The sequence below is a fragment of the Canis aureus genome, chromosome 8, assembly GCF_053574225.1.
Source record: "Canis aureus isolate CA01 chromosome 8, VMU_Caureus_v.1.0, whole genome shotgun sequence".
Lineage (NCBI taxonomy): Eukaryota > Metazoa > Chordata > Mammalia > Carnivora > Canidae > Canis > Canis aureus.
This window is the reverse complement of record NC_135618.1, coordinates 66,813,229-66,840,545: the sequence shown is the minus strand read 5'-3', so window position 1 is coordinate 66,840,545 and position 27,317 is coordinate 66,813,229. Positions and strand designations below refer to the sequence as shown.

Sequence of the window (27,317 nt, the reverse complement as noted above, 5' to 3'; positions counted from 1 at the left end):
CTTAGCACAACCAGAGGGAAGAGGGAGAAGCAGGCTCCTTGCTGAACAAGGAGCCCAACATGGGGCTTGATCCCAGAACCCTGGGATCACTACCTGAGCTGAAGGCAGACACATTTAACTGACTGAGCCATCTAGGTGCCCCTTTAATTGACTTAAATGTTGAACTAGTCTTAAATACGTAGAATAAATCCCACTGCTCATGGTATATAATTCTTTTCATACGTTGTTGGATTTGATTTGCTAACACCTTGTTGAGGATTTTTGTACCTCTCTTTATGAGAGATACTGGTTCATAGTTTTCCTTTCTTGGTATGTATTTTTTTAAGATTTTATTCATTTGATGGGACACCTGGGTAGCTCAGCAGTTGAGCGTCTGCCTTCGGCTCAGGGCATGATCCCAGTTGGGGGACTGAGTCCCACATTGGGCTTCCTGTGAGGAGCCTGCTTCTCCCTCTGTGTCTCTGCATCTCTCTCTCTTTCATGAATAAATAAAATCTTTTTGAAAAAGAAAGAAAGAAAAAGAAACACTAAAAGGGGATGAATGGTCAGAAACATATTAACTCTGAAATTCCAGGTGTGTTTGATTAGATTCAGGTGATCTAGAATGCTGAGTCATTTTGTGTCCTGTGAGTATCAAATTTGATAGTGTTCATCTGCCTCTCATTTGTGACAATTTTGATTGTCCATTGGAGGTGTTGTCTGATTTTTCCACTGTAAAGTGGAGAAATTTTCTTTCTACTGCTACTAATAAGCTATCTGAAGCGGTAACACTTTCAGACTATGCAAATATCTTATTTATCATCAACATTTGTTCCTTAGGCTTAGTATCTATTAATGAATTTTGCCTGAATCAGTGTTTGCTTGTTGCTGAGTGATGATTTTCTGACTGAACGCTCTCTCCATATTTACCAGTTTGGCATTTTACTTTTAGTAGGAGCCCTCCTTGCTCACATCTTTGCCTATTTATTGTTGTGGACTCATGGATTCTAAGATTTTTTCAATGATTTATAATTTATAACTGTCCTTAATTACTTTGGTGCTTAAACTGTCCTGTGTTTGGCCAGTAGGAGCTCCTTCAGGCTGACTCTCATCCATTCATTCACTCAGCCATTCATTCACTTATTTCTGTGTACTTTCTCTCTTTCTTGTGTAACTGTATGTTCCAGGCTCATCTTGTCTTTTCTCAATTGTGGAATCAATGGCCATTTTTTCTGAGGAATGATACTTCCTTTTAGGGGGAATGATATTAGAAGCTAAGATTTGAATATTGGGTGTGCTCGTTGCTACTGAAGTGTCATCTTGGTCCTTTCAGCAAACAGAGCTAGGAAATACATATATACACACACACACATATATGTATATGTACAGTGTATGTTGTAAACATACATACACTCAAAAATAGACATATATGTATACACATATATAGAAATAAACAGATGTACTTACATTATGTGTTCTGTGGGTTTTGTGGGTTTTTTTTTTTTTTTTAAGATTTTATTTATTCATAAGAGACCCAGAGAGAGGCAGAGACATAGGCAGAGAGAGAAGCAGGTTCCATGCAGGGAGCCTGATGTGGGACTCGATCTTGGGACTCCAGGATTTAGGTCCTGGGCCAAAGGCAGGCATATGACCGCTGAGCCGCCCAGGTGTCCCACATTATGTATTTTGAAAATGTGTGTGTACATTGGCTCCCAATAACCTCAACATGTTTATACATTTTCTCAATCCTGTAATACATCTAAAATAGTTCTGGAGGGATCCCTGGGTGGCCCAGCGGTTTGGCACCTGCCTTTGGCCCAGGGTGCGATCCTGGAGACCTGGGATCGAGTCCCATGTCAGGCTCCCGGCATGGAGCCTGCTTCTCCCTCTGCCTGTGTCTCTGCTTCTCTCTCTCTCTCTCATTCATTCATTTATTATGAATAAATAAATAAATAAATCTTAAAAAAAATAAAATAGTTCTGGAATTATTAAAAATGTTTATTAATTTAACACTGTATGTTACACTTGAATTTAAAAAATAGTCTTGAAATATCTGCACATTCATATTTATAGCAGCATTACTCATAATGGCCAGGAGGTAGAAAGAACCCAGGTGTCTATCAACATTTTTTTTGCAAGTTGTGAATGGACAAATAAAATGTAGAATATCCAAACAATGGAATATTATTCAGTCTTAGAAAGGCAATTCTGATGCATCCTGTAAGATGGATGAACTTTGAGGACACGGTACTAAGTAAACCAGTTACTGAAGGAAAAAATGTGTATCAATTTATAATATATTACAAATTTATATTATAACATTAAAGTTATAAGTAAACGTAAGTATTATTAGAATTATAAAATATTTTGGAATACAAAAAAAAAAAACCTACTAAAAAGAATTCAGAGTTGATAGGTTTGCCATTCACCCTGTCTACTGATTTTTTTCTTCCTATGCTGAGCACTGTGAGAAAATGTTGTAGAGACTCAATTCTGTTTTCTTCCTCTTAAGATTGTGAAATTCTATTCTAATAGGCAGTTAAATTACTAGTAGATAACCCTGATTTGTGGAGGCTTAATTGTAGATTTTTCTGGTGGATCTATTTTGGTTATGCCCTTAGTCATATGACTTAGTCTTTATTCCTAAGGTAAGTCCCTACCAGATGTCTGTGGGAAGCCTGTGGGATTGATTGATTGATTGATTGATTGATTGATTGATTGATTTTATTATTCATGAGAGACACAGATAGGCAGAGACATAGGAAGAAGGAGAAACAGGTTCCCTGGGGGGAGCCTGATGCAGGACTCCATCCCAGGACCCCAGGATCATGACCTGAGCCAAAGGCAGACCCTCAATCATTGAGCCACCCAGGTGTCCCCCTGGTATTTAGTAAGCCTTTCTCACTTAGTGGGACTACAGCTCCCAACTCTGTATCCCCAACACTGTGTGTCTACTGAGAATCTCTGCTGAACTCCATGTTCTTTCAGCTGCTGATTTTCTTTGAGTCTAACCCTGTACATGTGCAATTTAGGTGTTAGCCAAGGATTCGAGAGGAATGAATGAATGAATGAATTTGTTTGTTTGTTTAAAAGATTTTATTTATTCATGAGAGAGAGGCAGAGACACAGGCAGAGGGATAAGCAGGCTCCATGCAGGGGGCCTCCATCCTAGGTCTGCAGGATCAGGCCCCGGACTGAAGGCGGCGCTAAACCGCTGAGCCACCCGGGCTGCCCTTGAGAGGAATTTATATACAGATTTTGGGTCTTCCTGTTCCATTGTGTCAGTTTATTCTATAATTTATCCATTCTAGTGTTGATAAGTTGTTTGGGTTGTTTCTGGCTTGGAGATATGAATAAAGCTGCCATGAACTTTCCTGTGCTTGCCTTTTGGTAAACAAATGCACTTATTTCTCTTAGGAATATATCTAGGAGTGAAATTGCTGGGTCACAGAATAGGCAGATTTGTTTATCAGATGCTGTCAGTTTTGCCTTTCCCGGAATGTTTTGTAAATGGAATCCTATAGTATGTAGTATTTTTAGTATGGCTTCTTTCATTTACTATACTATTTCTGAAATTTATCCATGTTGTGATGTCTGTCAGTAGTAATTTCTTTTTATTATTGAATAGTATTCTATTAAATTCTTGAAATGAGTAGAGCATTTATTTTTTTCACTCATTCTTTTCTAATATGCATTTGAAGGCTATAAATTTCCTCTAACCACAGCTTTAGTTGCATCTTACTTTTTTTTTTTTTTTAAGATTTTATTTATTCATGGGAGACACAGAGACAAAGAGAGAGGCAGAGACACAGGCAGAGGGAGAAGGAGGCTCCATGCAGGGAGCCCAACGCAGGACTCGATCCCGGGTCTTGAGGATCAATCACATCCTGGGCTGAAGGCAGTGCTAAACCACTGAGCCACCAGGGCTGCCCCATCTTACATGTTCTTATATGCTATATTTATTTTTTCATTTCAAAATAATTTAAACTTCTATTGTGATTTCTTTTTTGACCTATAGATTATTTAGAAGTCTGTTTTTTCATCCTCAATATATGGACATTTTCTGGCTACCCTTCTGTCAATGGTTTCTAGTTTAATTTTGGTGTGGTTAAAGAGCATACTCAATATGATTTCAGTCCTTTGAAATACAGTGAGGCTTTCTTTTGATCCTTTTAAAAATATATAGATGGCTTTAAAAATGAAGTTATCAGTTATAATATTCTGTATATGTTCATTAGATCAAGTGTATTTTTCAGGTCATCTATATCTGTAGTGATATTTTTGTCTGTTCTATATGTTTACTAAAAGAAGTATATTGAAGTCTCCTACAATTAATGACTTATCTATTTTTTAAAATTCAATTTTAAATATGTTGAGACTATGTTAATAGATGCATACAAATAAAAAATGTTTCCATCTTCTAGACGAATTGAGTTTTTTCCCATTATGAAGTGATTGTTTTATGTCTAATAATGTTTCTCACCCGCTTTGACTTTGGTTTTAATAGATCTACATCAGCTTTCTTTGGGTTAGTGTTTGCTATGTATCTTATTCCATCCTTTTACTCTCTATTCTTGTATTTAATGCATGTCTCTTGTAAGCAAACTACAATTTTTTAACCCTAAAAATCTTCGTTGTTTAAATGGATTATATAGTCCATTTACACTCCATGTAATTTCTTTTTGCTTCCCTACTGTCTGTGTTCACTTCTTCTCTTTACCTCTTTTTGACTGGTTTTGTTTTTTTTTTTTTTGACTTTCTATTCTCTTGGTAGTTAGGTGTACTTTATTCTTTTAGTGACTACCCTCGTGGCATTTTTTTCTTACCAAAGTCAGATGTTACTTGGCACTTTACTTTCATCTCAGACTATGAAAGAACTTTGAAAGAGTATATAATTCTAATGTATAACTTCTGTTTGTCCTACTTGTTTTCATAGAATGATACAAATCATATCAGTGGTGGAATAATTAATAATTAATTAATCTCTCTGCAAGACATTAGCTAGAACTGTGGTACTATGGTTGGCTAAGTCAGAAGAAATATTGAATGAAATGCTTATCCTGTCACTTTTTTTTTTCACTTTTTCGGTGTTATTTCTCCATGCACATTGTTTACTGGTAGAGTACTTACACTGACCAGAGGAGAGCACCTCCGACTGCATCCAGGGACTGTGGGGTAGGCAGCTACCAAGGGCTATTCTTAAAGTTTAGCAAAGCCTTTCAAGTTCAGTCACATGTTCACGGTTACTAATCTGCCTCTGTACTAATTCAGTGCTGGTGACTCTAATCTGTAGGATATACACTTGTGTATTTAACATATTCCATCTATGTGTAGTTTGCTTTTATTTCCTTTATATTTTCTCCTGGCCACATTTGATATTTCGAAAATTGTCAGAAAAAGTACATCCTTTTCTAGTAACAGTTTTGGTCAGGTTTACATTAATTCATAGCATGTAACTTTAGGTCCACAGTAGATTGTCTTCCACCCTGTCATTTTATTGTCTGATTCCACTTGAAGTAACATGAAAGAAGTAGTGTGTGGCTCAGTCATTGCTCTGTGCTATTTGGAAATATGGTGTTCTGATTATCCATGATCAAATATAAATGAAAAAATATGTATTCCTACACGTTTGGCACCTGTTCTGTGCTACTCACATCCATTAATAATCCCCATCTGGTTTCTCTAAATTTATACTGTGAATTAATGAAGAATTATCTAGTTGAAAATACATAATAAATAGTCCAATGACTAATCTATATTTCAAATGAAAATTTTGTGTGTTCTTACCAATACTCTTAAATTTTATTTAACTTTTTAAAGTCCATTTTGCTGATTGACTAAATTCATATTTTTACATAGTATTGTCCAAATTTTTGGACATGTTTATTCATAACTCCTAAAATTGGAGTGATATCTCTTGTCAGCTATCTATATGAATTTTAAGGAAAAACTAATGGTATCCTGTCACTTTATCCTGTCTATTGACTTTTAGCTATATGAAGTTCATGATTTTGAAATACGATGTATTTAAATTCCTTTAATATTGCCATTAAGAATATAATTTACTCAGACTGAGTCATATTTCAGTACTTACTACATGTCTCTTCCCAGAATGTTTACTCAGAACCTAAAAGGGAAAAAGGAAATGGTTGATCCAGTTCATACAGTGCTGTGATTTCTGAGACCAGCACGTTGGTTCCTGTTTGGGTGTGTATTTAGTTCTGCTCCATTAGAATCTGGGCTGTGCTCCACCCTCTCCTTGAAAAATTTTTTTCTTCTCAGATGTAATTTATGAAAAATTAGGTTACCAGGCTAGGAGTAAATAAACGTGTGTGATGCCACATTTCAGACATAAAGTAACTTGGTATATTTAAGAATAAACTTCTGTAGATTGAACATAAAGGGGCTGTTTTCATTTTCTGTTTTAATATACACTTTTGGCAACTCCCATAGTCACATTAAAGATGTTTTCTAATCCTTCTTTTGACCAAGGACTGCTGCTGCTAAAAGTCAGCATTTAAATTCCACGAACTGTGAGGGACAGGAATAACAAGGATAAGGTCAGGTGTTCCGTTCCTGCCCACAGAGTGAATGAGCTGTTTCAGTGAGCCTTTCCACCAAGCTGCCTGCAGGGAGAACACCCCAGGCAGAAGGGGCCTCAGGGCCCAAGCACCAGGTTCAGCAGTGCTGGCTTTCTCCATATTGCCACACTAGCACATGCTTTTGTTTTGGCAACATGCTTCTCAGAGATCCACATTGTATAAGATTGTAGAGATAAAGTTCATGACAGTTTGGAAAAAAAAAATATATGAGTGCCTTGAATTAGTCTGAATCACTCCTGATTTAAGCACAATTATTTTTAGACTTTAAAAAAAGTAGATCTGACTTGCCAAGAATAGAGTGCTTAATTTTCAAGTAATTGAAGTGGGGTTTTTGTTGTTGTTTTTCATCTCCAGCCAGGAGTCATTTATGGGTTTAAAATGGATATGAAAGTAACTCAAGCTATTTCAGTATCTGATATCACTAAATGATAAAATGACGTATTGTACTTATACTCTTGGTCATGTGAGGGGCTTCCTTTGTGAAGAACTCTGATTTGTTTCCTGTTGAACTTTAGGAGAACTTAATTACGGGAGAAATGAAGTCAGTGTCATTAAGCATGGAGAGTGGAGGCAGCACCTGGGTGGCTCAGTCAGTGAAGTGTCTGCCCTCAGCTCAGGTCATGGTCTCAGGGTCCTGGGATCGAGCCTGTATCAGGTTCCCTGCTCAGCAGGGTGTCTGCTTTTCCCTCTCATTCTCCCTCTCTGCTTGTTCTCTCTCTCTCAAATAAATAAAATCTTTCCAAAAAAAAAAAAAAAAAAAGGCTGGAGAGTGGGTATCTTGGTAACTTGGTGTGGTGGGGATGAGTCTGCCCTCCCATGTTTATCCAGCAGGCTATTCTGTTAGAGGTTTCCAGAATCACAAGCTGCTTAGAGACTTACAGGTTATATACCAATAACCTTATAAGGAGAGTCTCTGTCCCCACCACCTGCCATGGTTATTTTAAGCAGCATTATTGACGGTAGGCTTCATGCTGAGGAGTTGGTATACCATGGGGAGGGGCTGGGGAGATGACATGTTACATGTGGTTTTGAGGGATTCCCAGCACATGTGAGGAAGAGGGTCTGGAATAGAACAAGCTAGGAATCAAGAGAAATGATAAGAGCTTGAGGGGCAGGGAGACTCCTAAGAGATCCAACTTGTGGGTTTGAATGTGTTGGTGGGGGCAGACTAGGGAGACTCTTCTCCCACCCCTCCTGGGACAGATGATTGGGTGCACGTAGATTTCACAAGTCATCAGCATATACCTCCTCTCCCAGACAGAGAAGGGCTGCTACTTTGTTGATCAAGGAAGCAGGATGAGTAAGGGGCCTGATTTCACTCTAGACTTTGGCCCAAGTGATGACACACATGCACAAGGGAATGAGTCTTTGTTGTTGAATTGTGACTATGGGTGAGGTGTCAACCCCATGTGACTGGCTAGTTGGCATCCAAGAGCTGGGATTGGACAATAGGGGGGGTGAATTCACTTTTAGACATGTTGAATGTGAGGCACCTAATGAGACCTTCAGGTGGACATTTCAAGGAAAAGGCTGAATTTCAGAATCTGACAATGGGGGTGTGGGGAACTACGGAGTGTCACGTGTGTTAACGGTTTCTGGAACAGGACACCATAGTGTCATTTGTGTAAAGGTGATAGCTGAAGTTACAATCTAGTTGGTATTCTTTCTCTTTCCCTGTATCTACCACAGTCTTAATTTTAATTCTCCTTCATCTACAGCCTTTCAGTTCACCCAAGGAATTCCTACCAAAACTGTGGGAGGATCTCTCCAGCACATTGTGTTATGGTTTAGTATGATCTGGTGGTTGTTCCAAATGATTCTGTTTTTTCCAGTTCTTAGGTATCAGACCCATTTGGTTCCTGTAGATAAGGGAGCAGGGAGAGGCTCTTGTTCACCTTTATTAGAGTTTAGTAGCAGAGATGCATCACACTGTCTCAAACTGCAAGAGATGTATTTTGCAAATCAAGTGGTTGTCTTGCTGCTTTTGGAGTAAAGCTCAATTCTGGAACATTCTCCTGTGACTGTAGTTATTTCAGAGAATTGATGTAGTCCCAGGAGATAAGAGGCAGAGCACTGTCCCTGCTGCATTTTCCCATGGCGTTACTATTTTCCAAAATGACACAAGAGCTAATATGAGAAAAAATGACCTTTATCTTTTATGCCTGACAGATAATCAGATTACTCTAGGGATTAGATAAAAATAAGTCATTTGTTCCTATAGTTACTATAAGGGCCATGATAATCTTTTGTAAGAGAATTTAAAAATTAAATCAGATAAATAAGATTCAGCTTAGGGAATGAGAAAATATAGAAAGCATGATGTGAATTTAAAGACAAAGTTGGCATTCTTTGGATGAACAGTGTTGTTAGAGTAAGTTTGCTAGGGCCTGTGTTCCTCTGGAACCCACTGCCATGGGCATGCAGTTAGTGTTTCTGACATGCCACAGGCCCTGATGCTTCCCGGTGCTAAGGGCAGTGAGAGATTGTGCTATATTCCATTATTTTACTTTCTGTAGTATCCTTACAAAATCCACACAGTGACTTTATCCCCAACATCTGGTTTTATTCACAGGCCATGTACTTATAGAGATTTCAAGTACCCACAAGAAACTCAATGAGAGTCTTGATGAAAACGTATGTGAACTATTTTTGTACTTATAAAATATATTTTATTTCCAAACATTATTTTACTTAAAGTCTCAAATCTGGTGTGGATTTTTAATTCCTTTTGTTAACAGTTCAAAAAATTCCATAAAGAGATTATACATGAGCTGGAGAAGAAGACAGAACTTGATGTAAAATACATGAATGTGAGTACCTGGTTTTGCTCTATCTCCATGGCTGGAGGTGAGTGTGGGATATGGGAGCCTGGCAATCCAGGAGGTTGCATTGCCTGATCTCAAAGCCTGAGGAGAACTTTCTCCTACTGTTTATCCAGCCACAGCAAACTTGGACAGAGCTTAGTGCTGAGTACATACATAGATGCGTGAAATTGACAAGGTCCATTGGAGCTGGGTGCCCCCTTTGCATTAACACCTGGGATCTTTATTAAAAATCAGAGAGGAAAATATTGCAAGGAATCCTCCTACCTCTAGAAAGCACTGTTTTCAAAGAACACATGTGGGGAAGACATCTGCATCTATATTAGTGCAACTGTTGCTGTCACAAATCAGCACTTGAGGATGTGAGACATGTGGGAGAATACCATCTGGGGCTCTCTCAGGCGCCTAGGTCTGTTTGTCAAAGACTATTATGTGGTGTCCCTTACCTGTCCCCTGGTATTGATGACTCCAGCAATTTTCTCCTGTCTGACCCTCCAGCCCTGTCACATGGCTCTTTTCATCTCCTTTACCTGCTGTGGAATAGCTGCTTTCTTTGCCACCCAAAGCCCCCTTCTCACCAAGACTTCCACTTGGCAGTAAGTTGTGCAGTTACCCTGAAAACACCCCACTGCCCTTGTGTGCATGTGCTCTGCGCAGTCTGGAGGAAGGCCACAGGACCACCCACAACTGCTGGGGTGGATGTAATGCCAAACATTTTACATACATTATCTGATTTTTACCCCTACAGAAACTCCATGATGTAAACTACTCTTATCCTCACTGTATAGATTAAGGGAAAACATGGATTTTATAGAAATTAAGTAATTGGGCAGCCCGGATGGCTCAGCGGTTTAGCACCACCTTCAGCCCAGGGTATGACCCTGGAGACCCAGGATCGAGTTCCACATCAGGCTTCCTGCATGGAGCCTGTTTCTCCCTCTGCCTCTCTCTCTCTCTCTCTCTCTCTCTCTCTCATATATGAATAAATAAATAAAATCTTAAAAAAAAAAAGAAATTAAGTAATTGCTGAGATTACACACCGCAATTCTAACCCAGGTCTATGAGGCTCCAAAAATCCTTTGCTACAGAGCACCCAGAATAATTGGAAGTGATTACACTCATTCATTCTGGTTTTTTTTTTAAGTTTTAAGTCAGAGGTGCATGGGTCCCTCAGTCCATTAAGCTCCTGCCTTCAGCTCAGGTAATGATCCCAGGGTGCTGGGATCAAGCCCCACATCAGGCTCCCTGCTCATTGGGGAGCCTACTTGTTCTTCTATCCTTCCCCCCGCTTGTGATCTCACTCATGCTCTCTCGCTATCAAATAAATAAAATCTTTTAAAAAATAAAAAAATAAAACTGTAAGTCTTGAAACATGTGATTTAATATTGCTTTTTATTCACCAAAGCACTTAACCATTCAGTGTCTAAAAAAATTGAGAAAACAAGAAAGAAAAGAAAGAAAAGACATTCTTGTAAAAGCTGCCCTTGGGGGTCACTGGCCCCTTGTATGAACAGGGGACTTTAGGACAAAGCTCCCTGCTGAAGTTGGAGGGAGAGAGTGGTATGAAGTGAGAGTGTGTGCATTGTAAAAGGATGCAGGACGACTCCCAGTGGGAATATCAGCAAAAGTAACTGCCCAACAGTCTGTGTGGTGCTACATTCAAATAAGCACATTTAACTTACAGGCAACTCTCAAAAGATACCAAACAGAACACAGGAATAAATTAGATTCTTTGGAGAAATCTCAAGCTGAATTGAAGAAGATCAGAAGGAAAAGTCAAGGAGGACGAAATGCACTCAAATATGAACACAAAGAAATTGAGGTGAACTTTTCAGCACTGTTTTGTCTTGTGGTTGGTAACTTGTACAATTTACAGGGAGGCTTACCTACCTCTGTCAGTCTATACTTTATTCGCTCACTGCTGTGCTGCTGTTGAGTTAAAAAATGAGCATTTTTAACTAGGTATGAATTGCAGGCTGCAGAGTTTTCCAGAGCTAAGAATCATTAGTAGCCTCCTAAAAGCATTGGCCTTTTCTCCTGGTTCAGGAGAGGGATAGGTAAGGGATGTTCCTTGATTAACATCACTCTCCCCATTTTACAGATGAAGAAAATGGGGCTTGGGCTAAGTCATGTGGTTGATATTTAGAACTGGGGTTTAAATTTGGACTTTCTGGTTTTTAAAGCCTTTGATTTGCCAATAGAACACAATCCTATTCCTGAAGTATGTAAAGTGATACTTTGTGCAGGTTGCCTAGTGAAGAATGTAAGGCCTTTGGCAACGTCCTTCCACACATGAGTCAGGGATCTTAATGAGAATGATGATACCTGCTCAGATTAGGTTACAACTTTGTTATTTTATCTCATGTTTATCTGCATTTAGTGTTTACTCCATTTCGAAATAAACCAGGTGTAAAGATGGCACAAGATAAATGTCTGGCTATACAGCTATTTGATTCCTCATGTCATACTTGTATAATTATTATTTATTTTCCTAGTATGTAGAAACCGTTACTTCTCGCCAGAGTGAAATACAGAAATTTATTGCAGATGGTTGCAAAGAAGCTCTACTTGAAGAGAAAAGGCGCTTCTGCTTTCTGGTTGACAAACACTGTAGCTTTGCAAATCACTTACATTATTATCATTTACAGGTGGGTTCATGATGGCAATTGTGTTGCATTATTAATTTAACTTCATATTCAAATGCCCTTGAAATGCTTTACCTTCCATATGTGCCTCAGTGTAAAGTGGTGGGCCTATTTTACCAATGAGAAGAGATGCCAAAGAAATAGCTTTTGACCGACTTGAATATATAAACTTTCAGAAATGTAGATGAAATGATTAAATGTTGCTTATAATATGTAATTAATTTAGAAGTATATCCATATTTAAAATCTTTCATAAAAAATGTGTAATCATTAAGAATTAGCACTTTCTTTTCTCACCTACGAGTCCGCTTTTCTCAGACTCTCATGCGTCTTCACCAGAGCCATGGGATGAGTGTCTTCACCAGAGCCATGGGATGGGTCCCAACAGACTCAGTGTCTTCACCAGAGCCATGGGATGAGTCCCAACAGACCTGGGTGGTTTGAGTGTTTGCCTTGGGAGTCCATGTACAGAGGTGTCCCTGGAAGTTCTTTCCCAGTCACAGACCCATTCACAGCATCAGGACACTTGTTGTGTTTCCTTTCTCATTCCTCTCAAGGATGTTTCCTCATGAACTCCTTAACTGAAGAACTGGCTTTCCTGCCCTCCTTCCAACACACATAGTTGTGAGGTTTTTAACCCAGGAATCATTACAAAATATATATATTACTTTCGTTTTTTTAAAAAAAAAAACTAAATTTTATTGGGCCTATGTAAGTATCCAAAACTAGCATTAAATTAAGTCAAATATTCAATGTTATTTATAATAATTTAGAGAGCACTCCGTGATAAAAGGTTTGTAAGAACTTGAAAATAAGGCAACTTCCTCTTTTTCAGGGGAAAAACACTTGGCCTGGTATGTATGCATCAGTCGTATGTTAAATATTTTATAAAGTCTTTGCAAATTTAAGGACTGTTCACCTACCAAATAAATCTAAATCCCTAAGATCTGATATTGTTACAGGAAAGGAAAGAATTGCGGTATTAGATGATCACTTTTGTCAATAGTGCATCTGTACTTAGTTCAGCAGTGTCTGTTTCCATGGTAAGGATGTCCTGCTGGGGCAGGGTCATAGGTCAAGAGACCTTGAAGCTCTTTCTGTGGTGAAGCCCTGCCATTAATGGGGTACTCACTGTGTCACAAGGCAATCTGGCCTATTTCCAGGGAGCTCTAGTTGATGGTAGACTCTTATGTTTAACCTTGGATCCCAGTTATGCTTTTTGGCATAAATCAAGTCTACTTCTTTTCTCTCCCGGAAGTCTCTTCACCTCTCTGAAAACTACTTTTGTGTCTTCCCTTTTTTTGGCTACAACATCCCAGTCCTTTCAATGGCCCCTTGGATAAAGCAGGCCCAAGCAATTGGTGTGTCAGTGCTATGGTCCAAGGCCATAGGTGGTTTGGGGCGAGGGGGTCTTGCCCTCTCTTAGGAGTAGGGAGGAAGAATGCACTGACTAACATTTCTGGGGCCATTGGGGAAACAGTGGGGCTTAATAAGATTGCTCAACCCTTCCCTTTCTGTGTTTGAGCTTGTTCTGAATCATTTACATTACTTATATTAGTCTTATACTCTGCATTCACACTGAGGGGGAAGGCAAGCTCCTGTAGAACAGGGGCCTACAACTCTTTCAGCAAATAAAGGTGGAAGCTCATAGATACTTAAGCCCTCACTGAATTTAACACAAAGCTCTCACACTTCTGGTGGTAAGCCAGTAAAACATTATTGTTGATAATTGACGTAACTTTGCTCTTTGAACAGTACACATTTGTGCTTAGTTGTGTTTCTTTTGGATTTATAGTCTGCAGAATTACTCAATTCCAAACTGCCCAGGTGGCAAGAAACCTGCGGTGATGCTACCAAAGTGCCCGAGAAGATCATGAATATGATCGAAGAAATAAAGACCCCAAGCTCTACCCCTGTGTCTGGAACACCCCAGCCTTCACCAATGATTGAGAGAAGCAGCATGGTAGGAATTAATTCTCTCTCCAAGATTTCAGTTGTGTATTTACTGATAAGACTTGGGCTAAATCTCCAAAAAGACGAAGGCCTTGGTTGGTGGCAATTACAGGTCCTCCTTTCTTCTGGGGCCTCCTCTTTTCTCACTCTGATGGTCTTACCTTCAGATTTGACATAGTTGTGTGGTGCTCAGCACTGTGTAGTGCTGTGTTCAGTGCTATTATCTTTGTTTTGGGAATGTTATTGTTACTGTTTTGAATTATAACCATTCCAACTTTGTAAATTTATTCCCAGCAAAAGAAACATAGGTGGCTTAGAGAACAGTTAGCAAAACTCTGGTGCCATTCATCACAACATAAGGCACTTCAGAAAAAAATAGCCACCAAAGACTTCAAGGTAATGAAATCAAGCGTTGTAGTTTGCTACTCTTTGAACCTGGGCTCTATTACTTTTGGCAAACATGTGGAGATTTGGATCCAGTGGTTAGTTTGGACACATAGGTTCACTCTAACCTCTGAAATGAAAACAAAGATGTTAAAGACCAGTGGACAACCTACAGAATAGATCCATAACTGCATGGGGAATAAAAGAAGGTGCTGTCAATGGACCAGAAACACTATAACAGTCTCAAAGAGAAAAAGGCAAGATTGGTATGTGGAGAATCAAGAGAGAAGGAAATCACAGCCCCAAGCACATGAGGGCAAGACTGCAGAAGAGGGCAAAGCAGAGAGCCCAGAGCCAGTAGATGCAAGAGGAGCCGAAAACCTGGCTGTGGTGTTCCTGTGTGTGGTCAGTTGTAGATGATTTGCATCCTCTAAGCTGGTTAGTTTCTTCCTCCTCACACTTGCGGTTAACAGTAGGCAGCAGGGCCTTTTTGTCCACTGGCGGAGACTGTGTTTCCAGAGAAGAGGCAGAGTGTACTTCCCCATCCCTACCTCACTGCAGGCAGTCTGTGATAACAAGAAAAACAGGCAAAATACAGACTATGATAAACATGTGAAAGAATAGGGAATGCCGTGCAATACGGAAATGGACAGATAACCAAGAATCACTGAACAAGGGAGGAAAACCAGTGTCATGAAAAGACATACTGAAAGAAAAAAACTAGAATAACCAATATTGGAGGTAGCAGAGGCAATAGGGCCGAAAAGAAATCTTTAAAAAGAGGGCAGCCCAGGTAGCTCGGGGGTTTAGTGCTGCCTTTGGCCCGGATTGTGATCCTGGAGATCTGGGATCGAGTCCCACGTTGGGCTCCCTGCATGGAGCCTGCTTCTCTCTCTGCCTGTGTCTCTGCCTCTCTCTCTCGCTCTGTGTCTTTCATGAATAAATAAATCTTTTTTAAAAAAGTTCTTTAAAAAGAGATGAAAAGATATTACATCCCCAGGGGAAAATCAGCTAAAGATTTTGGAAATTAAAAAAATCAGCTAAAGATTTTGGAAATTAAAAATTAAAAAAGGATTATTCCTAATTAAAATGTCTGGGATTTGCTACAGCATATCCCAGGTACAGGGGTAGATGGGTGCAGCATATATGAAACAATATTGGCCATGAATTCATAATTGATGAAGCTGGGTGTTGGGTACAGGGAGATTTGTTGTGCTGTTCTCTCTCCTTTGTACATGCTTGAAATTTCTCTAAAATAGGTTTTTCGATTTTTCCCTTCCCTTCCCCCTCCCCACAAAAAAAAAACATAAACAAGAAAACCCCCACACCAATAGACTGGCTCATTAACAGCATGGAATTGCTTAGAAATTAACCCGAAACACAGAACGAGAAGAGAGGGTATAAACATAATTTTAGACAGGTTGGAGATAACCTAATTGCCTTCTCAAAATCACCACCAGATGTCTAATGAGAATTTCACATTCAACTCATCCAAAACCAGGTGACTGATTTTCTCCAAACATGCTTCTCCAGTCTTCCCCATCCAGAAAATAGCAGTTCCATCCTTCCAGTGGCTCCAGCACGAATGTGGACTTGTCCGTCTCCCCCGCCCCCCTTTTTCTCCCCTCCCCTCTTCCCAGACCACAGCCAACCCACTGGCATGCCTGCCTGCTGCTTCCACCTTCAACGCAGATCCAAATCCAGCCACTTCTCACCCCTCCACACCCCTGACTCTGGCTCCTGCAAAGATTACCAGACTCTGCCTGGTCTTTAACACAGCAGCCACAGTGAGCCTGTACAGATGGGAAAAAAACAAAACCTTGACATATTATGATCAAGTTATAGAAGAGGACAAAGAAAATTCTAAAAACTTCCAGAGAGGGGGAAAATAAAATACTTACAAAGAAAAGAGAACTCCACTGGTACTAGATTTTTTTGTTAGCAAAAAAATATGAGAAATTTAATGGAGGAATGTACTCAAAATTGCTTGGAAAAATTATTTTAAATGTAGACTCCTGTAGCTAAGTAGCACCTAAAAGGGATCCTAAAATCCATAGAGACAGAAAGTAAATTAGTGGTTGCCAGGGGGTGGTGGGAAATGGAGAGTAACTGCCTTCCAAAAAAAAAAAAAAAAAAAATGAAGACAGGAATGAAAAAAAGAATGTGATATTTTTGAAATAATAATTCAGAATACAGCATTGCCATCCAACCAAAAGAACTTTGGAAAGACAGTGGAATTTAAAGCATGTTAAAACACCCCTGGCAATCTCTATAGTTCCATTGCTGTGTTACACTAATATTAAACTAATCAGAAATTTTTCACAGGTTGGAAAAGATTATGACACTCTTTCTAAATATTCACCAAAGGTGCCCCCAGCTCCTTCAGCCAGAGCGTATACCAGTCCTTTGATCGATATGTTTAATAACCCAGCAACAGTTGCACAGAATTCGGAAAGGATAAAGAATTCAACAGGTAAGAAATTTATTTTGATCTCTTTTTAAAATACCCTTGCCTGGGTGGCTCCGTCATTTGGACATTCAACTCTTAGTTTCAGGTTATGAGCTTTGGCTTGGGTTATGATCTCAGGGTCATGGGATTGACCCCCGTATCAGGCTCTGCGCTCAGTGGGAAGTCTGCTTGAGATTCTCTCTCCTTCTGCCCCTCCCACTGCTCGTGTTTTCTCTCTCTCTCAAAAAAATCTCTAAAATGAGCATGATTAAAAAATAAAATACCTTTTTAAATTTTTTTAATAAATATTTTGGATAAATATTACCCTGAAGTAGAGGTAAAGAAACGTGTATGGTAGCACACATGTAACATTGCCTTGTTGAAACTTATACTTCAATAAATAAAGGTCTGGATTTAATATAAAACCATAAGACATTTTGTAAGTGACACATTTCTTTGGCAAATTCTAATTGCATATGCTGATTGATGTTTACATAGAGGAAATGTACTGTTGAAAGATGTTACATTTTAAAATTAGAAATAATGTACAAAGAGCCCCACCATGTGCCATATTTGGCAATTATAATATTTCTTTTTCAATAAAACAAACTATAAAAGTTCACATGACAAAATTATGGCTATTGATCTTACCAATAGGCTTAGTGTGAATTACAATCAGTGCTTTTCATCTCTAACAGAGAACTTCATGCTTTCTGGATGCTGAAGTTTCTTAACTTTGTTGATGCTTTTACAATAAATCAGGACCAGTTACTGTTTACAGAGATTCCAGGCATCTTTGCTTAGGCTCCACTCTGTGTAGACAGAGTCTTTGGGACCCAGAGACCGCCCCCCTCTCTCTGTGGAGTATCTCACAGGCCTCAGCCTCTTGGGTATGAAAGTTGTGGCAATCAAACCATGTGCTAGAGAGAGCCTACAGACTACAGCATTTGCAGCTGCTGAGTGAGATCCAGAGATAAGAGTTTCAGAATGGCAATTTTGTTTCTTTGGATTGGCAAATATCAGCCTGTGCTTCAATTGAGACAAATGCACAGCAAGGTACTTCATATAGTGCGGTAGACTGTGGAGTCAGGCCATCTGTATCCAGGGCTGGCATGCTAGTTGTGATATCCCAGTGAGTCACTGCTTCTTCCCTCAGAAGCTGTGAAGCATTGAGAGTGTGGACTGGCATGTAGGGGAGGGTTTAGTAAACGTACTGGTCCTCTCCACATCCTTACTACTTCCTAGATGCGATGTTGAGCAGTTGCACAGTGACAACATCTGCATTTCCAGTCTCCACTTATTCTTTGTCATGGGCAGTGGGGTGTGAGTTGATGCCCATTTGGGGTCCCTGTTGGGAGAGTAGGGCAAGGAAAGCATCAGACCCTCTGGATGTGTCAGCTTGTCTCTGGTTAAACCAGAGTGCAGTTGAAGCTTAGCACACACAGTGTCCTGTCTGCCTGGAAAAGAGAATTTAGCCACAAGGGTCCTCCTCAGTGGAAGACCTCAGGCGGGATTCTGCTTCTGCCCCTTGCAGTCCCTGCACATCAGGGCAAAGTCTAAGGTGTGGAAATAAAACGCATCGGAGTTGCAGTCGGAGTGCTGGTGGGCCACAGTGGATGGCTTTCTGGAGTTTGCTTGTTTGAACTTGTTACCAGTCCTTGAAAAGTTCTCACTGCTATGTTCATTTTCAACAGATTCTTCAGATGATCCTAGTTTACAGCGATCAGTTTCTGTTGCAACTGGACTCAACATGATGAAGAAGCAGAAAGTAAAAACCATTTTTCCACACACTGCTGGCACGAACCAGACCTTGCTCAGCTTCGCCCAAGGAGACATCCTCACATTGCTCATTTCTGAGGAGAAAGATGGCTGGCTTTATGGAGAGCATGATACCACCAAAGTGTAAGTCTCAGGGCACATGCTGTCCCCACAGCAGTCAAGGCCGCCCAGTACTTCAAAGAGCTACCATATCTCCTTTTAGCCACAAATTGTCTTTGTGGTCATAGTAGCATTTTTACCAAAGGTAAGTTCATAGTTTAATTATGGTTCTAGTTTAGTTAATTGGAGTGACTCTGTCCCAGACTATTTTCTGTATGTCTGTGTGTATATAAATGAATTCAGTATTTAAACAGATGATATGAAGTCACCTCTGAAAGTAGCTTAAATAATTGTGTTCTTTTTTTAATGACTTTGGATTTCTCAAGAATAATCTGCACATCAAATGTATTTTATTAAGATTTAGGTTATAAATAGTTTAAATGCCAGCGTTGTCATTTCAACCAGGAGTATGTGCATAGGCCTTACTGTAAGCTGGTTAAATTAGTTTTCTGTGTAGATTATTCAGCTATTAAATGAATGTGGAAAAAAGCCAAAAAGGGAATCCAAATAAAATGAGTGCTGTATATAAAAGACACATTGTGTGATGTGAAAATCGATTGGTCTGCCCCTGAGCCGCCCCCAAGCCATTCTGTAGTGTGCTTACTGTTCACTTGTCTGCTGCTGACCCCACAACCAGGCCTTTTTTTTTCTCACTCCTCACCTGTAGGAGGGGCTGGTTCCCGGCATCCTACACAAAGTTGCTAGAAGAAGATGCAAAGGAAGCCATGAGTGTTCCCACACCGAGGTAGGACCTGGCTGTGGCTCTCTTTTCCCAGTGACAGAAAACTCACTTTTGTGGGTTTTTGGGTTGTTGTTGTTGTTTTTTTTTTTTTTTTAAGATTTTATTTATTTATTTCATGAGAGACACAGGGAGAGAGGCAGAGACACAGGTAGAGGGAGGAGAAGCAGGTTCCATGCAAGGAGCCCAACGTGGGACTCGATCCCGGGAATCGGGGATTAACCCTGAGCCAAAGGCACTCAGGCATCCTGGAAAACTCACCTTTGACCTCATGTTTTTGGGCATATCAGAATTCTCTTTAGATGTGTAGTTACCCTCCAGGGAAACCTCCAGTCATATAGTTGTATACTGAAGGGGACTGTTATCCCCTAGTTGTTCCCTTTGTGGTTTCTGCAGTGGAGACACACCCCATACTCTGCCCCTTACCCCCCATCATCCCTCTGGAACCACTCACTCCCCCAACCCATAACTAGTCACTAAATCCAAGGTGACTATCATCACCATCACCACTTGGGGAGTGCCAAGTGCCTTACACTAACTAGCTCATGTAATTCTCATAACAACCTATGAGGTAGGTCCTTACTTTAAAATTGAGGACACTGAGGCATGGAAAGTTGGAGCCAAGGCTGGAGCCTAGGGAGGTCTTTCCAAGACCTAGTTATGAATCTTTATATGTATATCAGGCAGTTGTAGTTGGCTACCCCATGGGTCCTCTGAAGTGACACATCCAGGGGTACCTGGGTGGATCAGAGGGTTAAGGATCCCGCTCCGTTTTAGCTTAGATCACGGTCTCAGAGTCATGAGCTTGAGCCCCACATTTGGCTTCAAACAGGGCATGGAGTCTGCTTAGAATTCTTTCTTTCTCCCTCTGCCCCTTTCACCTCTCTGGAAGGAAGGAAGGAGGGAAGGAAGGAGAGAGAAATGATACATCCAAATCGTACTCCTCATCTTTACCGTAAATTGCTTCATCCTTGGTGTTTTCCATTTCAAAGAAACCCTGTAATCCATCCAGCTGTCCCTGCAGACCTTTAAGCACCACGCTTGATGCTCCCCCTCCCGCACCAAGTCCTGTTCTATGTCATCTGTGTGTCCTCAGCCCTGACAGAACAGCTTAACTGCCACTGGGCCAAGGAGTAAGACTAGATGTCATGTTTATGATGTTAAAATGCTGAGGTGTATTGTTTTGTTTTATTTTCCCCATATCTGAAGTGCCCAATATTTTTGCTAAGGCTTGTGCTATAGTCTTCATTTTCTTATAGATCTTCTTAAGTTAACCAAGAGACAGCCCTTATGTAAGCTAGTTTTTTGTTTTGTTTTGTTTTTTTGGTGAGTGTACATTTATAAACTAGTAAAAACATTACGATGATTTTTACAAAGATATATATATTGTGTGTGTGCATGCACACATTTTGTAATCTCCCCTCTCACATTCTGTTTGCTTGTTAATCTATTACAGTTCTGGCCCTTACGCTATTTAGGATATTTGGGATTCAGAGGGCAAGATCTTATATGTAACTTGTATTCTCTACTTGTTGATTGTTAGCCCGGCACCCGTGAGAAGCATCAGCACAGTGGACTTAACTGAGAAGAGCAGTGTTGTCATCCCCCCACCAGATTACTTGGAATGTTTGTCCCTGGGAGCAGCTGCAGATAAGAGAGCAGATGTTTCCAAAAATACATCTACCTTTAAAGCACCGGTGTCCAAACCAGAAGCCTCATCTCCTGTGAGTGGAGCTGCAGCGTAACATGCTATGTTCCCCCACCCTGAACGACAGCCTAGGGGTGTGGGCTTTTGTCCCATAAGGAATGAAGGTGGTGTCCCCAGGGCTGGATAGGGACTGGCACTTTTCTGCATTCCCTTCTTGTCACATAACCATGCAGCTTCCTTAATTTCAGTCCTTCTGTTTGTATTTTATCTGACAGTGTAGTATGTCAGATAGTATCAGGTGTGAATCTCTCCTCACCTTTGGTCCTGGCTGCAGTCCATCAGTCACCTCATCACTTTTTCTGCATTTTCTTCAATTTTCATACTGTTTCCTAAAGGAAGGCTTCAGGTTAAAAGTAGTAACTGTATCTTTGTGTCTTCAGAAAGTGTTTAATTTGCACCAGGGGCTGGGTGAACCCCATGTCATGTACATTCTCTGTAATCCTAACTAACCCTGGAAGAAAGGCCATAGAGGCCATGGGCTCCCAGAATCCCTTCATTCCTGTGGCAACTGTGTCTGCTTAGTGCCAGTCTCTGGTGTGGGTGCTCAAGGTACAGAGATGAACAGGACCAGTTCATGGCTCTCTTGGAACTTACGTTCTAGTGATGGGAGGCAGACAATGAGAAATAAACAGTAAACACAGTGATGGAAGCTGTGCAGAGAACTAAAACAAGGTGAGGTGAGAAAGGGATAAGGCGACAGCTAGGATGGATGTCACAGGCTTGCGTGCAGATGCTTATGAAGAAGGCATGCCCTGAGTCCCCACCTATGAAAGTGAGAGGAGGGGAGCAGCACTGGGCAGGGGGAGGAGCTGGACCTTCAGGGGAACCAAGCCTTGATCACTGACATCCAGGGTGAGAGAGCTTTAGCCAGGGCAGTTTCCTGAAGAGCCTGGACAGCCGAGGGCAGGACTTCTTACAGCCTGGAATCAGTCCCTCAGTCCTGAAGGGGATCTGGGCAGCACATGACCATGTCTGCACCCCCAATGAAGAGACACTGAAGCTGAGACCTGAATGGCAAGGAGCCCATCATGTAGGGGTCAAGGGGCGGAGATTCCCAGATAGAAGGAGCAGAGGAGGGCACGTACTTGGCATGCTTAGAGAATGAGGCTGAGATTCCAGGATGATGGAGAATCGAGAACGGGATGCATGTTCTCCTTTTTTTCTCAGGATAGATTCTACCATAAAGAAGGGGAAGGATGGAGAAGAGGACACGTGGTGTGTGGGCAGGAGCAGGGAAGGTTGTGAGCGGGAAGCCATGGACATGGGCAGAGGTGCAATAGGACACGCAGATTGGGAAGTTCCTGAATGAGGATGTCTACTCTCGGTGGGGAAGTGAGGGCCTCAGCAGAGGGGCTGGGCAGAGCGAGTAAGTGTAAAGAAAGAGAATCTGTGAAATGGGTGTTCTGAAGAGTGAGAAGGTACATGTGCTACAGAATACAAGGGTCATGCCGATGTCTTATGCCTTATGCCTTATGATTTGGGGTCATGATTTAAAACAAAGCCAAGCAGTATGGTTGTTTCTCCAGCAACATGCGGCTGCTCCTGTGTAGACAAGAAGTAATTAACTAGTTGGGGGTTACCAGGTGATGGTGCAGGAGGAGGAGCAGAGAGTTCTGGTGTTTGTGAGGGTGAAGCTGTGGTGTCCCAGATCCTGGAATTCAGCCTAGGCCATGAAAGGATCTGGAGGTGGGGGGCGGTGGGCAGAAAGGAGGTGCAAGGGGTGCCAGAACTTCTGCGAAGCTGCACAGTTGCTAGAGTGCAGTGGAAAAGGAGCCTGGGAGGTGAGGGTCAGAGAGTAGGCTGGACTTCTGGGGGGCTATGCTGCTGAGCTTTGTGCCCAGGGCTGCACAATTGGTTAGGTGGCACTAGAGGCTGCCCAGCCCATGCCCTTGCCAGCTTCCTCCTAGAAACACCCCTGGGCACTGTTCGTGGTCCACAGGCAGTTGGAGCAACGATCCCAGGCTACTGTTTTTTATTTTCTGGTAATTGGGTGGTCCTTTCTGTAGTGCATGCAGAAGCATCTCCCTGCTTCTCACGGAACGTGTGGCTCCACAACTCTACTGGTGGCCTTTGTTCAGCTGTGAATGGTACATGGGTGCGGTCCCTGGATTAGGTGGAATGGGAACTCTTAAAAATGTGCCCTGTGTTTCAGCATGAGCCTTCAGGTGTTTTGGAACATGCATACCTCATAAGCTGCAGTGCTGTGTTCTAACCCAGGAAATGCAAAGTTTTGCAATGTCACTCAAAAATATCTTTGGCTTCTCAGATTAACACACTATACAATATATTGTTTGCACCTTTATCACTCCAAATACAGAACTGCAAAAATTATTTTCAAAAGAATGACACACAGCTTTGAAAGTGGAGCTTTTCCATCCTATCATCATGTTAATAGAAATTACTTGGAAGGACAAAGATATCAAATGCTGTTTTATTAAATGCCCTAGTACATTGTAAAGTAATATTCAATTCACACTCTTTGGAAATGATCTTAGGCATTTCAAAAATCCTTAAAATTCCTTTTGCTGGGGATGCAGGGGTACTTAGAACTGCATGTGACAGAACTCAGGATCCGGAAATACAAAGTACACTGTTCATTTTTTATTTTTTTCTGGTTGGCAGCATTGTGGGGTTTTTTAAAATTTTAATTTAAATTCAATTTGCCAACATATAGTATATATGTTATCACATCCCGTGCCCTCCTTAATTCACATCACCCTGTTATCCCATCCCCCACCCACCTCCCCTTCAGCAACCTTTTGTTTCCCAGAGTCAAGAGTCTTTCATGGTTTGTCTTCCTCTCTAATTTTTCCCCACTCAGTTTACCCCCTTCCCTTATGGTCCCTTTCGCTATTTCTTATATTTCAGTCAGCATAATACCCTCCAGTTCCATCCACATCGATGTAAATGGTAGGTATTCATCTTTTCTGATGGAGGAGTAATAATCCATACACACACACACACACACACACACACCACATCTTCTTTATCCATTCATCTGTCAAAGGACATCTCCGTTCCTTCCACAGTTTGGCTATTTGGATATTGCTGCTGTGAACATTGAGGTGCAGGTATCCCGTAGTTTCACTACATCTGTATCTTTGGGGCAAGGTACAGTGTTCTGGTGTGACTTGTTTGTAGGACCTTCTCCTGTTTTTGTTTGATTTCCAACTTTTAGGGAAAAAATCAAACATATATAGAATTGGGAATAATGACCTGGGGATGCCTAGGAGCCTGCTTCTCCATCTGCCATCTCTGCCTTTCTCTGTGTGTCTCTCGTGAATGAATAAATAAAAATCTTTAAAAAAAATTAATAATGACCTGGTCTCTTCATCTCCAGCTTTGACAATTGTCAATACATTTACCAGTTTTTTTCTTTTTTTAAAGATTTATTTATTTGAGAGAAAGCACAAGTGTGTGAGTGGGGGAGAGGCAGAGGCAGAGAGAGAATCCCAAGCCGACTCCACAATGAGCACAGAGCCCAATGTGGGGCTTTTGATTTCACAACCTATGAGATCATGACCTGAACCAAAACCAAGAGTCGAACGCTTAACTAACTGACTCTGCCAGCCAGGTTCCCCCCAATCTTTTTTCATCTTGCCCCTGGCCACTGCCACATCAACTTGATGCGAATTCCAGACTTCATGTCATTTCATGTATAAATACCTTAAATATATTAACACCTTTTATTTTTATATGACCATAATACCAATCATCATATCTTTAAAAATTGACAGTAATTCCTTAATATTATCAACCAGTCACTTCATATTTTTTATTGTCTTACTAAAAATTGAACAGTATAGTTTGAATCTGGATCCAGGCCAGCTCCATACTTTGTAAATGGTCACTGAGTCTCACGACAAGTGTTTTAGTATCTAAGGTCTACCCATCTCTTTTTCTTTGTAACTTATCTGGAAGAACTAGGTTATTGACCCTGGAGGGTGGCCCCAGGCTGGATTTTGCTGCATCCATATAGCGTCCTTCACCACATTCCCCTTTCTCCTATATACTCAGCCTGGATCAAAGTCAGTATTATTTTGTTTCTTTGCCTGTTTTGTTAGAGCATTTCCTCTGTGGTGATGGCTAGTCCATCCAGAGAGAAACCTGTCTGGCTATCTCTCCTTTTGTGATATTAGCAGTTTTGATAAGGACCACCTTATACTATTACTTTAAGACTGTGTAATATCTTTTTTTTTTTTTTTTAAAGATTTTATCTATTCATGAGAGACACGCAGAGTCAGAGACCTAGGCAGAGGGAGAAGCAGGCTCCCGGCGGGGAGCCCAATTCAGGACTCGATCCCAGGATCACAGCCTGAGCTAAAGGCAGAGGCTCAACTACTAAGCCACCCAGGTGCACCTTGTGTAATCTCTTTAAAGATAAAAGAATCTTGCCTCAAAATCAGAGTTAACACAGAAATTATAAGTGAAAATGCTGACATTTTAGCCAACAGTCTTATTTTAAAAAACATTTTAATTTTCAGTGTTTTTCCCATGTCAGTAAAGCTTTATTATGAAAGCACTGATGCAGTTCTTACTATACTGAATAGGATACATTGAAAAATCCTGTTTTTAAATATCAAGATAGTTAAAAAATGATATTGCTTAGCATTTTGCAATTTAAATGAGATCTAATTTTTTTTAAATATTTTATTTATTTGAGACAGCATGAGAGCGAGAGGGAGAGAGAATCTGAAGCAGACTCCTGAGCATAGAGCCCAATGTGGGGCTTGATCATATACAACTGTGAGATCAGAGATCTAACTTTATTTTTAAACCATTTGGCTGGATCATAATAGACTGGCAGTATAAGAAGCCTGCCCTGAAAAGTGCTGAGACCATCTAGTAAACTGAGGGGTTTGGACAATACCCTAACATCTTACTCATCCACACATAATTAGGCAGCAGCTTTAGGCATACAACTGTCTCCTGAGGGCCAGGATGGGGCTGCTCACATCACGTGTGCACCCGGTCCATCCTGTCCCAGGGCTGCCTCCAGGCAGAGCTCCACACCCCAAGTCCTCTCTCCCTACCATGGGCCATATCCACTGATCAGTAACCTAAAGCCTCCCAACAAAGCCCCAGACCTGATGGCTTCACCGATGATTTCTGCCATACAAAGAAGGGCTAATACCATCCTTCTCAAACTTTTTCCCAAAAATCAAAGAGGAGGGAACACTTCCTAACTCATTCTGAGGCCAGCATCATCCTGATAACTCTGGTCAGTCCCCCTGTTTCTGTTTTGCAAGCCAGAAAGCTTTTTTTAGCCTTTCAGTTTAGCAGCCTTTCATGTTTGGTTTCATGTAACATTTAAAAGCCCCAGATACCTAATGAAAATGCCTCCCTTGTGGGTTCCAGTGGTGATTTTAGTTGTCATTGATTTTATGAGTGTCAGAATAATAAATGATGTTGACTTTTTTTTTTAATTTTTATTTATTTATGATAGTCACACAGAGAGAGAGGGGGGCAGAGACATAGGCAGAGGGAGAAGCAGGCTCCATGCACCAAGAGCCCGATGTGGGATTCGATCCTGGGTCTCCAGGATCGCACCCTGGGCCAAAGGCAGGCGCCAACCTGCTGCGCCACCCAGGGATCCCGACTTTTTTTTTTTTTAATAATTGAGATCTTCCATAAAAAGGAATGTTTAGCACTTCAAACAGGTGTAGAGTGTGTACCTGCAGTGAGGTCACATAACTTGGGAACTAGTGTTCCTGTGGCAGCAGACGCTGGGACCAAACATACTTTTTTAAAACACAGCATGTGGCATGTGAAGGTGTGCTGCATAGAAGGGATCTTTGGATCACAAACCTTCACACTGGAATCCATCCATTGAGCATTGACTGACAAGCTACCATGGTCCAGGGAAACAAAGAGGAATAAGACCAGCCTAGGAGTTGAGTCCAATGAACAGTATGCTTTATGTTTTACACATAAAAGATGCATGGGGCAAAGAGGCAACAGAGAGGGGAGGGGAGGCTTGGGCTCCGGCGAGCACCAGAGGAGGCTTCTTGGAGGCAAGCATTTGAGCCAAGTTCTGAAGGAAGAGCTCTGATAGATGTGTGTTTTGGGAACCCTGCTGGCTGGGTGTGGTCCAGGACCACAGCCAGATAAGTGGTGGGATGAATAGGCCCAAGAGAAACACACCCAGCCAGGATGTC

At 41.1% G+C, this 27,317-nt stretch overlaps 1 protein-coding gene across 5 annotated transcripts in view; it reads left to right on the top strand.

Moving 5' to 3' along the window:
• The window catches only part of BAIAP2L1 (BAR/IMD domain containing adaptor protein 2 like 1), an 87,400-nt gene that overhangs the window by 51,203 nt on the left and 8,880 nt on the right, over positions 1-27,317 (top strand). For 2 of the 5 annotated variants that reach the window (XM_077907787.1, XM_077907786.1), the window contains 9 exons: positions 9,154-9,215; positions 9,320-9,391; positions 11,088-11,225; positions 11,899-12,051; positions 13,844-14,011; positions 16,711-16,858; positions 18,529-18,736; positions 19,380-19,457; positions 20,995-21,175. In XM_077907787.1, the coding sequence (XP_077763913.1) occupies positions 9,154-9,215; positions 9,320-9,391; positions 11,088-11,225; positions 11,899-12,051; positions 13,844-14,011; positions 16,711-16,858; positions 18,529-18,736; positions 19,380-19,457; positions 20,995-21,175 (1,208 nt within the window). Of the gene's footprint in view, positions 1-8,299; positions 8,372-9,153; positions 9,216-9,319; positions 9,392-11,087; positions 11,226-11,898; positions 12,052-13,843; positions 14,012-16,710; positions 16,859-18,528; positions 18,737-19,379; positions 19,458-20,994; positions 21,176-27,317 lie in introns of all 5 variants that reach the window. The other 3 variants (XM_077907784.1, XM_077907785.1, XM_077907788.1) reach the window with 3 other exon arrangements.